General features: G+C 42.2%; 1 protein-coding gene across 1 annotated transcript; it reads left to right on the top strand.

The window, feature by feature from the left end:
- Positions 1-435: 435 nt before the first annotated feature.
- PDIA4 (protein disulfide isomerase family A, member 4) lies at positions 436-7,960 on the top strand (the record flags this gene model as incomplete). The annotated part of the gene is made up of 9 exons (XM_009868433.1): positions 436-610; positions 2,020-2,225; positions 2,887-3,025; positions 3,551-3,756; positions 4,416-4,574; positions 5,695-5,846; positions 6,240-6,396; positions 6,491-6,724; positions 7,287-7,960. Coding segments are annotated over 9 exons (1,844 nt in total), but the record flags the coding sequence as incomplete, so codon positions are not given.
- Positions 7,961-14,899: the final 6,939 nt, after the last annotated feature.

The following is a 14,899-nucleotide window of genomic DNA, read 5'->3' as shown; positions in this document are numbered from 1 at the left end:
TGTTTTTTGCATAATGGAGGGCTTCTGTTTGAATTCAGGTATCATCTGTGTGCCCTTCTTGCACAAAAAAACATGTCTCACTGCCCACATTTCAACAAGTTATCCAACGTATCTTGGTAGCAACTGTCACATAGGCCTCTATGCATTAATTCTTGTGTCCATGTTGTTAGCTTACCCTGAAGTACAGAATATGTGTTGATGCTGTTTGTTAACTGAAATATTGATATTCTTAGCTGGCATAGTGAAACAGTCAAACCTCTGAGACCAAGCTCTTTGCAAACTGAGGTAGCTGTCATTTTATGTGGAGCAGGAGCTAACTTGTAGTGATACAGGATATACTTAATCCATCTTTAACCAATAACACTATCCATAATTGTGTTATTCTTATGTTAGAATTACTACAATCTAACCCATCTTGCATTTTTACTTTTCCAGAATCTGTTACAAAAGAAGCTAATGATGATGATGATGATGATGATGAAGATGATGAGGATGATGATGATGATTCTGTAGTTAAAGAAGAAAATGGCGTATTAGTCTTGAATGATGCAAACTTTGACACCTTTACTGCAGACAAGGACACTGTGCTGCTGGAGTTCTATGCACCATGGTGGGTTCGCAGACTCTGGTACCTCCTTAGGTGCAGGATGGGATGGCTGTCAGGTGCTTCTCTGGCAGAACCAACTCCTAAAACGTGAGGCTGGGTTGCAGGAGAAGCACTGGACTCTGCCATAGTTCAGGGCAGGAGATGGTTCTGGTGGTGTGGAAGTACCCTTTTCCCCACTCCTGTACCACACAACAGACAGCAGCCTGCTCTTTCTCCACAAGATGCCATGCTGAGGGATCCCGTGCCAAGGGAAGCCCTTATTCCATCCCTACTCTGTGCATGTTAAGGAGTAGAAATGGTCCCAGTGAGCCCCAGAAAAGTCATACAATGTGGTCTCACAGCCTGCTGTTGTGTCCACTGAGAACTTGTTCACTTGCTCATCTAGATGGAGAGACTTCCCTAGCAGGGAATCACTAGGAGGTTTCCCTTCTCATGTTCCAATCTCTGTCCTTGCCAGAAGGGGGTAGTGTGAGTAAGAACATAGCTTGTTTGTATTAACAATTTAAACTGTGCCTTGTATGTCTACCTAGCAATTATAATTCTGCTGGCATACCAAGGTACACAGTAACACTAGTGTGTTCAGGGAAGCTACAATAGATTTACTTGCTTATAATAGAGACAAAGAATTTAGGCCAGTGTATCTTCTCTTGCATTCTTATGGACAAAAGTAATAGGGATGGTTAGTGGGAGTTAAAACAAAAGTAAAATATATTTACAGTCCAGTTGCTGAGTTAGTGTTGCAGACAGAGCCTCTTTTCCTTTATGGCTTAGTGGTAAAGATGGCTTACTCCTTCAAGTCTTTGAGTGGAGCAGGGAATATAATCTTTCTTGAGGCGGAGTTGAATTTTAACTAATGCATTCTTATTACAGAGAATCCCACCCCTGCTTGGCTGTAGGTACTATTTCTGCAGCTGTAGTTTTCCTGCATGAAAACTGAACATGAAGCTTAATTTAGCCAAGCAGAAGGATGTGTGTTAATCACAGACTAAACACCTTTTATCTTTTCTTTACTCCCCCTTCTGCCAGTTGAGAGGCTGAGGAGTACAGGGTGTCTGCTGCATGCTACTTTTCCTCTTTCTTTGCTTAATTTTTCTGGTTTCATCTTCAGCTTTTCAAACTATATTCAGCTTTTCTTACACTGGTATCCTCTTTTGTGCTAGTTTTTGCAGCACTTGTTCTTCCCAAGAGCTCTGATGTGGCCAGAGAAAGAGCGCAGGTGCTGCGATACCATGCCCAGTGTGAGGTTTCAGTAGGTCAACTTAACTACTGTGTCATTTCTCTCTTCAGTTCAATTTAGGGTGCTAGGTGAAGAGGAACGTCTGTCAGAAGGTGTTCCTGGAAATGCAGAATAGCAAAAGACCTCTGTGGGTCTGTCACGCATTTATTCATCTACTCCTGTCTTCCTCTGTCAGGTGCGGGCATTGCAAGCAGTTTGCTTCTGAATATGAAAAGATAGCCAAAACTCTGAAGGAAAATGACCCTCCTATTCCAGTTGCAAAAATAGATGCTACTGCAGCCACTTCACTAGCGAGTCGTTTTGATGTCAGTGGCTACCCAACCATCAAAATCCTGAAAAAAGGCCAACCTGTTGACTATGATGGTTCTCGAACAGAAGATGGTAAGCAGTGGTCCTTGCAATTCTCTGTAACAAAGCAGGGAAGTATATGCTCTTCCTAATGTGACTACTTTGAAGCACTTTGATCTCCAGTTACTTAAGCAGAGTAGTGTTATGAAGGCCGAAATTTTGCATGTCTTGTCAATTGGCTGCATGCTACAGGACAATTTTGCAGGTAATGAGTAGTGCTTATTGATGGAAGGTTCCTAGAAATGTGACTTGACTAGAAGAGAAGGTAGTCTGATGGTGGCCGAAGGATCAGCTAATAAGGAGCATCTGGTCTATGTATTGAATGTATACAAAACCACTTGTTTCTTGCTTAATGAATGTGTCCACCTTCAGTCAGAGGAGGAAAACTACGTTTTCTGTCTGTTTTGAGGTGGAATTAATGTGCTTTGCTGTAGAGTACAGATCTGTGCTCTGCATAAATAAGATCCTCTGTGGGGTGAAGAGAATATTAAAGACCTTCTTGGCAATACCAGTAATGAAGTAAAGCTTAAAGGAGCTTAATTAAGAAAGTGTTCTTGCTTAAGCTTGACTATGTTTGGTCCAAGACCATGCTTGCCACTCTGATTTTAAATTCTCGATTCAAACTCTCGCATCTGATATAATAGTAGTGTAAAAATGCTAACTTGGTAACTGAGCTATTGATCTGTATTTTCAGCAATTGTGGCCAAAGTCAAAGAGGTTTCTGACCCTAACTGGACCCCTCCACCAGAAACGACCATGGTATTGACCCAGGATAATTTTGACAGTGTTGTGAACGATGCTGACATAATCCTGGTAGAGTTCTATGCTCCATGGTAAGTAAGAAGGCAGTCACCTGTACTGTTCGAGCACAGCTGGCGTGAACGTGCTTGGTCAACGTGTTTCCTGTTATTAGGCCACTTCTAAAGAGGCTTGCCTTGTGCAGGCGTGTATAGCTCTTGTGTACCTTAGTTCGAATCTGGATGTTAGAATCACACCACCAATCCCTTGAAGACTAGATTGGATCTGTGCTCAGCAGGTGGTGACGTCCAAAACTTCACTGAAGATTCTCTGTATTTACTAATTTGGGAACATGTTGAGAGATACTGAAAATGAAAGGGAGTCCTTAATTTAAAAATAGCCCTTAAAAATGAACTGCCTGTAGTAATGTGGGGCAAGACATAGAGGCTAGGTTCAGGCTGGAGTGACTAAGTCTCCCTAGACTGAAGCATGCTCTGTAGCTTGAATAACCTCATTTCTACTTTCTCCATTCTAGAAGACTCAGCTCTTCACTTCAAATGTAGAAAGTACCTAGCAGGACTCATGGCTTGTAAAAACTGCCCTCTGTTCTCCTTCCCTAGGTGTGGGCACTGCAAAAGGCTTGCTCCAGAATATGAGAAGGCTGCCCAGGAGCTCAGCAAGCGCACACCTCCTATTCCACTGGCAAAAGTTGATGCCACTGCTGAAACTGAGCTTGCAAAGAAGTTTGATGTTACTGGGTACCCAACACTGAAAATCTTCCGCAAGGGCAAACCTTACGACTACAGTGGTCCGCGGGAAAAATACGGTATTGCACCTTCTGCTTTTTGTCTTAATTTTCTGAGAGCTTGATCATAAGCATTTTGATGTATCTATAAGACTTGCAGACTTGTTAACATCACAGCAGTGGTAGTTGGGGAAACTTAAAAAACCATGCTCTCATACCTACATTGATATAAATTTATCTATGATCTTTATAAGGTCTTATGGTGGTACTATAAACTCCTTTTAGTATAAAGTAAGTTAAATACACATGGTGAAGCACAGGCAGTATGAGCAAATGGGCAGCCCTTAATTGCACTGGAATGTCCCATAAGGGCTGGCAAAGTGCTCAATATTAGGTTTTAATAGAAGCAAAGATGTAGAACTTTGGCTCATAGCAGGGTCAGGAGACAGCAAAAGGTTTGGAACTTCAGAAAGGAGGGTTACTTGAAACATCAGCTGATATTTATGGAATGCATGCTTGGTCACCTCTTCTGAAGTCAACCTGAAAGAGAATATCCAGAGCTGCAGCTCTGAAAACTCAGAGTGAGGTCCTGCTTATTTGGTCTTGTAGTTATTGCAAGAAGGCTACACAGACTGAAATATGTCCACAGGAAATGTGGTAGTAAACAATATTGTAGAGGGAATGCTGAATCTTTCAATAAATATTCTAAGCAACTTTTGGGGAATGGATTTATCTTGCAGGTATTGTTGACTACATGACTGAACAGGCTGGTCCTCCATCCAAACAGATTCAGGCTACCAAGCAGGTTCAGGAATTTCTGAGGGATGGGGATGATGTCATCATCATTGGTGTCTTTAGTGGAGAGAATGACAAAGCCTATCAGCTCTATCAGGAAGCAGGTAAAGAATGTTTTAAAATATTAACGAAATGTGTACTTTGAGGTTATGCCCAGGACTCTGGTCATGGACAAATCCTTCATTTCTGCTCCTAGTTTAGTGAGGGAGATTGGAGAGGAATAAGAGGAAGGAGATTGAGTGGTAATCTTCTATTTAAAAAAAAAAAGATCACACCAGGTTTTGAGGCTATAACTAAAGTATAAGCCAGTCACAGGAGATCCCTCCTTTTGGTATTTTGTCCCTGAAATCATGTTAACTAGGGAGGAGGGAAAATTCCTAGCCTAGAAACAAATTGCAACTTCTTGGCTTAAAGCCCTGATAGCTTTGCTATGTGCTATTGCTTGTTTTGTATGTGACTGTTCCAGAGACTAGGCTATGCTGAACTTGTTTGAGATGGGGGAGTCCTGGAGAAAGAATCATCATCCATCTGGATCAGTTTAGCTAGAGCATTCCTGGCAGTGTTTGTCCTTACACACTCACTTGATGTGACACATTGACAATCCTGTCAGTGGTATTCACTGCCACACAGAAGAGGTTAAGCACTTGGAGTGCTCGGTCCCTTTAATCAGTCCCTGTGTCTTGCGTGACTGAACCACCCACATCCACTCTTGGGTTCTGCCAGAGCCTCGAGAGTAGTGTGGGCAATCCTCCCTCTGGCTGTGCCTGCTTCTGGGGCTGCCATCCTTTCTAGTTGAATTAGAAGCTGATTTGGTTGTGCCAGCCTGGCAAAATACAGAACTGTTTCCCAGGCTTCCCCAGAGCAAGCCTAGATGACCTTGTGAGTTCCTTTCCAGCTCTGCTTTCTGCTGGTTGGGTGGAAGTGTGGAGGTAGGAGACTGAAAAAAAATAGCTGTTTCACTGTATATGTTTTGGAAACTATTGAAGGTTTTTGAGTGTGTAGAATAACTCATCTGCTTGAGTTGCTGAACAGCATTCAGATAGTGCTATTCCAATTGTATGTATTCTCATATGCTTCTCACCCCTGGATGAACCTCTGGGTTTTTCCACATTCCCTTTGAGAATGGGAAGAGAGTTCCCTTGCAGTGCAGTGTCGAGATTTTGGTCAGAGGCTTTCAGTTCACTTCTTGATAACTTTTTCTTCTCCATGATCTTAATTTTTCAGCTAATGGATTAAGAGAAGATTACAAGTACCACCACACCTTCAGCAATGAGATTGCAAAACTATTGAAAGCATCCCCAGGAAAACTTGTTGTCATGCAGCCAGAAAAATTTCAGTCAAAGCATGAGGCCAAGATGCATGTTTTGGATCTCAAAGTGAGTAGCTGTTCCAAAGCTCGAAAGTTTGCACACTATCAGTGTTCTCTTTGCAAATGTAAGCAGTTAGCATCTTCCTGTTGGAAGTACTCCACTAGATCTTTGAGACAGCTTGTTTGTCCATTGAAATTGCATTGCTTTATTTGAGAAAGCTTAATGAAATTAACCCAGCTGTTACACATTAAAATAGTAATTTACCATTACAATATTTGGTTTAAGGGTAGAATGCTAAATAATCTTTAGTGCTCAAGGATTTGAAAAGTATGGTGACAATGCTGTGTATAACATGCCCCTCTTTCATTCGTGAACGCATCAGTTTTAATCTTCAGTGGTGTGTAACAGAAGCATCACTTATATCCATTTGTTAACTTTTTTCTCAATTTTTTTAAACAGGACTCTACAGGTGAATCGGAAATTAAAGAGCATGTGACAAAATATGCTTTGCCTCTAGTTGGGCATCGCAAGCCTTCCAATGATGCTAAAAGATACGCTAAGCGTCCTCTAGTGGTTGTCTATTATTCTGTGGACTTCAGCTTCGACTATCGTGTTGGTGAGTTAGCCAAGGTTTTCTTTCCTGCACTTTGAGAGGAAGCAAGTGGTAAGAAATGAGAAACTACTAATCCCATTGTCTTCTGGTTTTTCAGCTACACAGTACTGGAGAGGCAAAGTCCTGGAAGTAGCCAAAGACTTCCCTGAATATGTGTTTGCTGTTTCTGATGAGGAAGATTATTCTTCTGAAATAAAAGATTTAGGCTTGCTTGAGAGCGGAGAGGATGTCAATGTCGCCATTCTGGATGAAGGTGGCAAAAAATATGCCATGGAGCCAGAAGAGTTTGACTCTGATGTACTCAGACAATTTGTGCTGGCGTTCAAAAAAGGTACAGTTTCTAACATAGGGTTCTCTACTCCGTTATCTTTGTTTGCCCTTTATTTTCCAAGAGTTATTGCTGAGACAGTGGCTACAAGGAAGTCACATATGGACCTTGTAGTACTCTGTGGCTTAAAGCTTTTGGATATTTCCTGCTTAATCTCGGCTCATTAACCTTGCTTGGGCTGTACTGTGGCATCTAGTTGTATTCTAACACTGAGCATGTTTGGCATGCCTGATACGTTCTTGCACCTTTGAAGTGTGAGTCCACCATTCTTATTTGGGACTAGCATAATAAGTCACCATCTACTACATTGTGGATGTACAGCCATAAAAAGAGGGAGGGAGGTTCTAGGGGATTGCAGAACAAACTGTTGCCCATGTTTCACAAGGTTATTGTGCCAAAACATCACCAGCAAGCTAGCCTATGCTTTGTGCAGAGGTACATTTGGTTACTAGTGCAATGCTTGTCCCTGGTGCGAGGATGTACTCCTGCCCTTTCTTCTTAGGGGAAATCGTGAGGGTTGCTCTTACTGTATTCTAACAGTGATGTGTATTTTGCTTCTTTCTAGGAAAACTGAAGCCTATTGTGAAGTCCCAGCCAGTGCCAAAAAATAACAAAGGGCCTGTGAAAGTGGTAGTGGGTAAAACTTTTGATACCATAGTAATGGATCCAGAGAATGATGTTCTTATAGAGTTCTATGCCCCGTGGTGTGGACACTGCAAGAAACTAGAACCGGTGTATACCGAGCTAGGTAAAAAATACAAGAATGAGAAAAATCTAGTCATAGCCAAGATGGATGCTACTGCCAACGATGTGACGAGTGACCACTACAAAGTGGAGGGATTCCCCACTATCTACTTTGCTCCAAGGAACAAGAAGAACAACCCTATTAAATTTGAAGGCGGGGACAGAGATTTAGAGCATTTGAGCAAGTTTATAGAGGAGCATGCAACAAAACTTTCCAGAACAAAAGAAGAGCTTTAGATAGGATGAGGGTGATGAAGAAGAATTGTTTGTACATTGTAGTTTAAAAGCAAGTTACTGACAAAACTTGTGTGAGAGAAGAATTAAGCAATTTAAGCGAGGAAATTCTTGAGCAGTAAAGCAATTGCAGTATCTTTCTTTTTTTTTATATATGGCAGAAGAGTTTTTCTGGACACTGAACTTCTCTGATATGAATGTCCTACATTAGTTATGGTTTTGATCTTTGGAGAAAAATACATCCTTTATTTTTTGTGACTATCTTGAGCTTGATTATTTGACTCCAATGCAACTGTTTTTAAGTTAAAAGATAATACCAAAAAGAGAGAACCAGCTCCCTTTGCTAAAACAGATTTCTTTGTCTCGTTTGTTGGTATGATTACTGGGGGAAGTGATGTTTTCAGTCAGTCTCTCTCCTGTATACCTATTGTATGACTATACCACTGTATGCATTGTTGAGAGTAAGAATGGGAGTTTTCTACAGCGTGAACAAATTATTTAGTCCTATTTAGATAAGACACAGTGACTTGATATCTAAAAGTACTCTAGACCTGTCTGCTTTTGCTTTATGCCCCTCTGTAGAGAGAGTGATGCTAAACTAGCAAGTTTTTTAAATTTATTTCTCTTTAATAGTCCATATTGACCTGTTGACATCAGTCTTCCGAAGTTTGCTTTGGAATAATTGGAGCATGGCAAAAATTGCACATAGTGGGTGGTAATGCTGAGATTCTGGTATCCGATCTGTGTGCTACCCTCTCCTTTCCTTTTGCAGAAAGGAAAGCTTTGGTAGTGATTCTTTGGGGAAGCAGACTGAGGCCTTCTGATGGACTTTATTCCTGTGGCAGTTACAAAGCAGGTACAAAGGATGACTGCATCCACTCTATGCTCCATTTGGCAGTATGGGTGTTTAAGAGTGGATTTTTTTTATTTTTTTTTTTCCTTCTGGGGAGTGGAGTCTTCTGTGTAGCAAGGGTAAACCCATGTCCAGAAGGTGGCTGTTTAGGTGTAATCCAAGGACCCAAAAGGTCCTGCAGGAGGCTGCATAATCATCCTTTCCTGCTGCACTTTGGATACCTCTTGAAGGGATGTGCCTCCCTGCTGCCTTAACGCAGGACTGTTCCTCACTAACCTGTACAGCAAAGTGTGACTTACTTATTTTTTCTCTTAACCGACAATTTAGCTGAAACTACTGAACAAAGCTCACCAGCAGATTATGAATGAAGGGCATGGTATTAAATCTCTGTGGAGTCCTGTGGTGTGCTTGAATGCTATTTAACTCCAGTTGTTTATCACCAAAAGCTGGGAATGCTAAGGGACTATTCAGGATCAGATCTCAATTGCTGCTTTGTGTTAAAGCAGTGTGATAATTCACTTCAGGCGCTGGCATTGTCAGTCTCCTCTTTTCATAGTAGAGGGATTTTTTTTCTCTACGCTACTTAAATGTGCAGATATCTGTTAAGCTTAGGCAGTATTTCACCTACAGGACTCTTACCAAGTGCATTATCTCCCCTCACTTGCCAATTCTGTTTATAGCTTTCAGTAGAGCCTTCAAAGGCCATGATCTGTGATAAATGTGTGTGCACAGGCAGCAAGACTGAGACTGGACTTAGCTGAGCACCAGTTTATGTTAGAGGTGACTTTTTTCAGCTTTAGAAAGTGTATATGTAAGACAAGTAGCAAGTTCTGTCCTGTCTGCCAGTTTTTCAAAGATGTAGGCACAGATTTTTTTTAAATCGGTTCTTAAGCGTAGTTCAGCTTCTGTCCCTAAGGAAATACTTTGCTTAATACTGCAGGGAACTCAGCTGCTCCTGCTTATTAATTAGTTGCAGTCTCAGGGGGATTTAATCCAAAACAAATGTTGCCTAACCAACAGGAGGATGTGAATAATCATGGAACATCTAGAAGAGAGGATGAAAAGTCCCCTACTGCTGGCGGGGACTACAGTCAGGGCTGAAGCCTCTTTCTTCTTTGGACAAGTGTTGAGTATAGGAGTTTCTTACAGGTGCTAACTTACTAACATTGTCATTGCCAGTGCTGTACTGTTTCTGTGGACTTCTTCCTCTCAGCAGGAGCTGACAGCATTCTGGTTTGAAAACAACCTCTCCAGCCTGATGGGGCCCCTTGTGGCAATAAAAGGCACAAGGCCCAGGACGGTGTCCAGGCTGTGCTTGCTGTGTTTTTCTTCCTTGGCTCCACTTGCAGAGTAATTGGTACACAGTTACTTCAGAGCTGAGTATTGCTCTGGAGCAGCAGTGTGTAAGTCCAAGCTGAATAAAGAGGAATACACTAGCTGTGTAGTATTGCTAACTTAGCCCCTACTTGGTGCCTGATCACAGCTGTCAAGAAACTAAGTCTGGGTTGTGGGCAGTAGAGGGAATGAGGATTTGATACACCCACATGGATCCAAATCTATTATGACTCGTCATCTGGACACATTTCCTGCAAGTCCTTGGCTGTGTCACACACCTCAGCATCCACACTTCAATTGATGTATTTATTTTGGTCAGTTTCCAGTAAGATGAGGATCCTGTTGGCTCTGAACTTTGCCCAAAGTCTTAGTGGAAAGCAAACTGCTTTTCTTAGCTCCAGCAGCCTGTCCTCTATCCTGAGCTCTTAAAGTAAAACCCAGGTGCTGCTGATTAGCCTGGATGTTCCCTCCTTACAGAAGAAAAATAAAAATGAATGCAGTGCAGAAGAACAGGGAGTGCCCCACACTTGCTCTTACTCACAGCTGTATAAGCATATGGCATCATTTCTGACTGTAGCTCCAAGGAGCCTGGCCTGGTGTAAGTATCTCCAACACACACACCTTCTAGAAAAGAAAAAATTCACTGTTGACTGTAGTGCATCTTTAAGTAGTAGTAGTGGGGCTTGAGCTAGTAGTGTGCTGTACAGCTTGGAAGTGTGGAGGTGTCACAGCAATTGCTGCACGTCACTACAGTGCATTTGTCAGGAGGGCTCCCAATTACCAGCTGCAAAGGCCTCCCCCTCTTTTCCTGGCTGGACCCATGAGACCCACAGACTGGAGCCATGTTAATGTTAGTGCTGGAGTTTCTGCCACGAACATAAGCCACTGTGCTGTTACCTGATATTTTGCAGCACTGCTTTCTGCACAATTCCTGAATGTTTGGACAAGCTCCATAAGCACACCGTGAAATCTAAATTACCATGTCGTTCCAGAGGCTGGATGAGGCTATTTGTGTCTGGAAGGTTGCGGCACTTCTCCACTTTAATTTGTTTATATAGAGAGGAAGAAATCTGCTCCATGAATCCTTCTGTTAGAAAGATGGAAATTTCAGTTTCAGAAATGCTGTTTGTTCAAATCCCAAGCTGTGTGTGGCTTGATTAACAGAAAGGTAAAGGACATAAAGCTTTATTTAATCCAATCATGCAAAGAAACCCTTGCCACACTTGGTACCTTGGTCCTCTGATGGATTTCCATATGCTGGGGTTTTGAACAGCCAGTTATTTCTTAATAGTGAAAGCTGACACTTGGCCAGTCTACTCTTGATTAATGCCCTCCCGCATGTGGTGTCAAAAGTTACAGTAGCCCTCCTGAAAACCAGTACATTTTGCCTTACAATAGGGGAGAATTTTTCTGCAATACATTGAACTGCTGTTCAGAATAACAGAAGCAGAGTAAAATATAGTAACGGTAGAAGGTGGACTCAGGAAAAAGCAGATGATAACTCAAATTTCCATTTACTCTCCTATTCTCATTGCTTTATGTATCAGGCCACAAGTTTTCAACTATTTACTTTCCATATTCAGCCTGGTAATTTGCATTTAACCTGTGCATCTGTTCCAAAAAAAATAACAATATGCATCACAACCAAAGCTCTACAACTGCAAAATGCTGATGCGACACTAGTACTGATTGATTTCTGAACTGCAGAATGCATTCAGGAAATGGAACACGCTTCTTGAAAGTGGTTCTGCTTTGAGTAAGGAAGGCAAGGCTGCATTTGCTTACCATGTGAAATATTTCATATATTATTTTCGCTAATACCTTTAGACAGTGGATTTTAGTCATGCATTTTAATGTGGGATTTGGCTCTTTTGTGTTCTGAAGTGGTGTTGGTCTTCTACAGTCTCAAGATCTAGAAACTAAAGGAAGGTTGGTAAACCTCCACTAGCTTTCACAGAGGGCCTGGTGGCAGCTTTGTTCAGGATGCTTTTAAGGAGCCTAAAGGAGCAGTAATCAAGCACAGAACTACAAAAAATGCAAATCAAGGAGGGTTCTTATAGGTATACTAAACCAGTCCATTGAAACACAAGTGGCCTTACTCATCTGCTTCCTGTTTTATTTTTCTGAGATGTCGTCCATAATGCTCAGTTTGGACAAACCAGCCAATCTTTCAATAGAAGAAGCCACATTTTAAATAAAATAAAAAAAGTCTCAGTGGGCTTTGTTTTTCATTCTTTCACTTCTGTGATGCACCACAAGTATTAGCAAGATGCTTGAAGTGCACTCTTTTCTCTAGCGGCACAACAGTGGATGTAGGGGTGGCGCTTCCTCATACTGGAAGCTGTCCCAAAGAATGGGTGAGCATCAAAAAAATCTTTCTTTGATCACAGTGATGTGATGACAACAACTTCAGTGGTATGAACGATTTGCTGTATGGTTGGGTGGTTTTTTCCTAACAATTCAGCCTGTATTTGCTGAGAATTGTCAGAATGGTCAGCCTTCATCAGACATAGGGTACTTAAATACTTAAGCCTGAGGGGATCCTGTTGAATGAGGGCTGTGCATGGAACAAGCCATCCTCTTGGCTGTGAGACACTGCACTTTGAAAGACCAGATCTAACTTGTTGATGGAAAACTTACTGCTTGGAAAGGAACGAGAAAATTAGGATCCACCACATGTATGTAACCATGCATAACAGGCAGTACCAGGCACCACAGCTAATCACCCGTATATGCCACTAGCAAATACAGATCAATGATTATATGAGGGCAAGAATATCTGGGGAAAAATTTAGTCTGAGAAAAGCATCAGATCAGACATAGAATTAGTCGAACAGTATGAAGATGTTCTAGTAGGAATTTTAAATCTTGTGTTACAGTTTGAAGGGGAAAGCCACAAAACTGTTTTGGTTTGAAACCTTCCTCATAATTTTTTATTTTAACACTAGCTGTAACCCATTCAGACTGCACATTTTGAATGGTGATAGTGAATGAGCATTGACTGACTCAAGAGAGGTGCAAAGATGCTGACTGACTTTGGAGAGTCCATCAAATGCATTCAAAAGTACACTGCTGGACTCCTTTGTTTGCCACCAGAAAGAATTGGTTATTATGTGGTTGTCTGGTCTCTACAGCATTCTTTCTCCTAGGTTAAGTTTTCTTTCTTTTTATTAAATTGAATCCAGTGTTAACCTTTCACAAGGAAGATACATTCAGCATTATGGGGACAACTAAATTTTTCCCCAAGTCACGATTTCTTAAGTCTGGTCAAAGATTCAGCACCTAAAAATTAGGTGCCTGGTCCTGGCAGTGGAATGTCAAGTCTGCAGTTTAGTTTCTGGGATGTACCTGCAGGAGAAAAGTCCTGGACAAGAAGAATTGAGCATCTCAGACAAGATCCAAAACAAACTGGATGGTGAGTAAGGAGCAATCAACCTGCAGCCAGCATGAAATGCTGAAGAAAGGGCCTGAAAGCCACCTCTCAGGTTTAGGCAGATTTCTTGAAGTCATGGGCATGTGTTTGCTGTTGTGATCCTCAGCGTAAAAATCCCTCTAGAAAGCAGGTGACAGATATGGTCCCCTCAAAGAATTTCTCCTTAAGCAGAGCGTGTGACCCTCCATGTTTTTATAACACTGTTTATAGCACCTGCCCAAGACTCAAGGAGATAGAAAACAAAACTTTTCTGGATAGCGGATGGAGAGGACCTGCTTACTGATGGTGATCTGAGATACACCATCAGAATAATGTGCCTTTAGAAGCGCTCTGATGCACCTTAGAACTCCCTTATCTGACCAGGCATACTTTCAAAAGTGAGCTTCTTTTACCAGTTTACAAAAATACTTAGCAATATTTTTAGTTGTACTAACTAAATTGCATATATTCATAAATGTGCTCATATTTATAAAGAAATAAGAGTTAGTTTTCCAAAACAAGTTAGCTGCTTGAGATATATCCATTTTCCTGAGAAATCTGCTGGGTTTTTTTTTTCTCATCTTCCACCAACCACAAAGAAGGCCATCAGACGTTTTGGCTCATGTACCCAGCTAAAGGCAGAGCAGCGGCTGCCAGAAATACGTGTGGCTTTCATGCCTGAGCACCTCTCCATCCTCTCTGTCACTCTGGCCCCTGGACAGGCAGGAGCAACACTTGAGGTAGCCCAGCACAGTCTGGAGCCATTAAGGTGCAGTCATGCTTGATGTAGCAAGTTCTGTCTCGAAGGGTCGTCTCTTCGGAGCAGGCTGCCGTGCTCTTGGCATGTCACAAATTAATCTAAATTAGTTGATTGCATTCTGTGCTTTGGAGGTGGCAGGCAAATCGAGCCATTATGAATTCAGTGGGAAGTGTGGATATTGAGATAACAGGTCCTGGATTCTTATAAATTCAACAAGTAAATCAAACGGAGCAACCCGTAGCAGCAGATGAAACGTGCTGTGGGGCCAGCTGGAGGTGCAAAAGACTAGTCAAGTGCAGTAGTGGGAAGGGGGGAAAGAGAGAACGAGGAGATCAATCTGTAACTGACTGTGAACAATCAATTGAGATACCCCACTACCTTCGGACCAGCCGACAAGCATCTGTCCTCCCAAAGGTATTTATACCACTCCGAATTTAATACTTTTAAGTTCTGGCTACTTTCTTCTCGGGATCCTAGTTTTCTACTAGGAAATATATTCAGGACTCGAATCCCGATATCGAGATGAGAAAAGGACCGCAAAAAAACATCTTAAGGTAGGACAGCAACATACGCCTTCCCCCTCGCTGGGCTGCTCCGTTGCATTCTGGGAATGCGATATGCAAATTAAGATGACCCCGCCCCCACACGCTGTCTCTTCCCACCGCCCCTCCCTGGAGCCGGGGTTGGTGCTGTCCGCCGTTGCCTGCTCCTAAGGGCTGTGATAGATGGGATCGAAAAAATAACAATCAAAAGGCTTGTGTCCGTGCTGCAGTTGTGGGCAGAGCTCCCTTCGGCGCGGGCCGGCACGGAAAACGTCGGTCAGCTCCCCGGGGTTGATGA

Source organism: Apaloderma vittatum, unplaced genomic scaffold (assembly GCF_000703405.1).
Source record: "Apaloderma vittatum isolate BGI_N311 unplaced genomic scaffold, ASM70340v1 scaffold23884, whole genome shotgun sequence".
Lineage (NCBI taxonomy): Eukaryota > Metazoa > Chordata > Aves > Trogoniformes > Trogonidae > Apaloderma > Apaloderma vittatum.
Note: the sequence above shows the minus strand (reverse complement) of the source record. Positions and strands in the feature narration are given on the sequence as shown.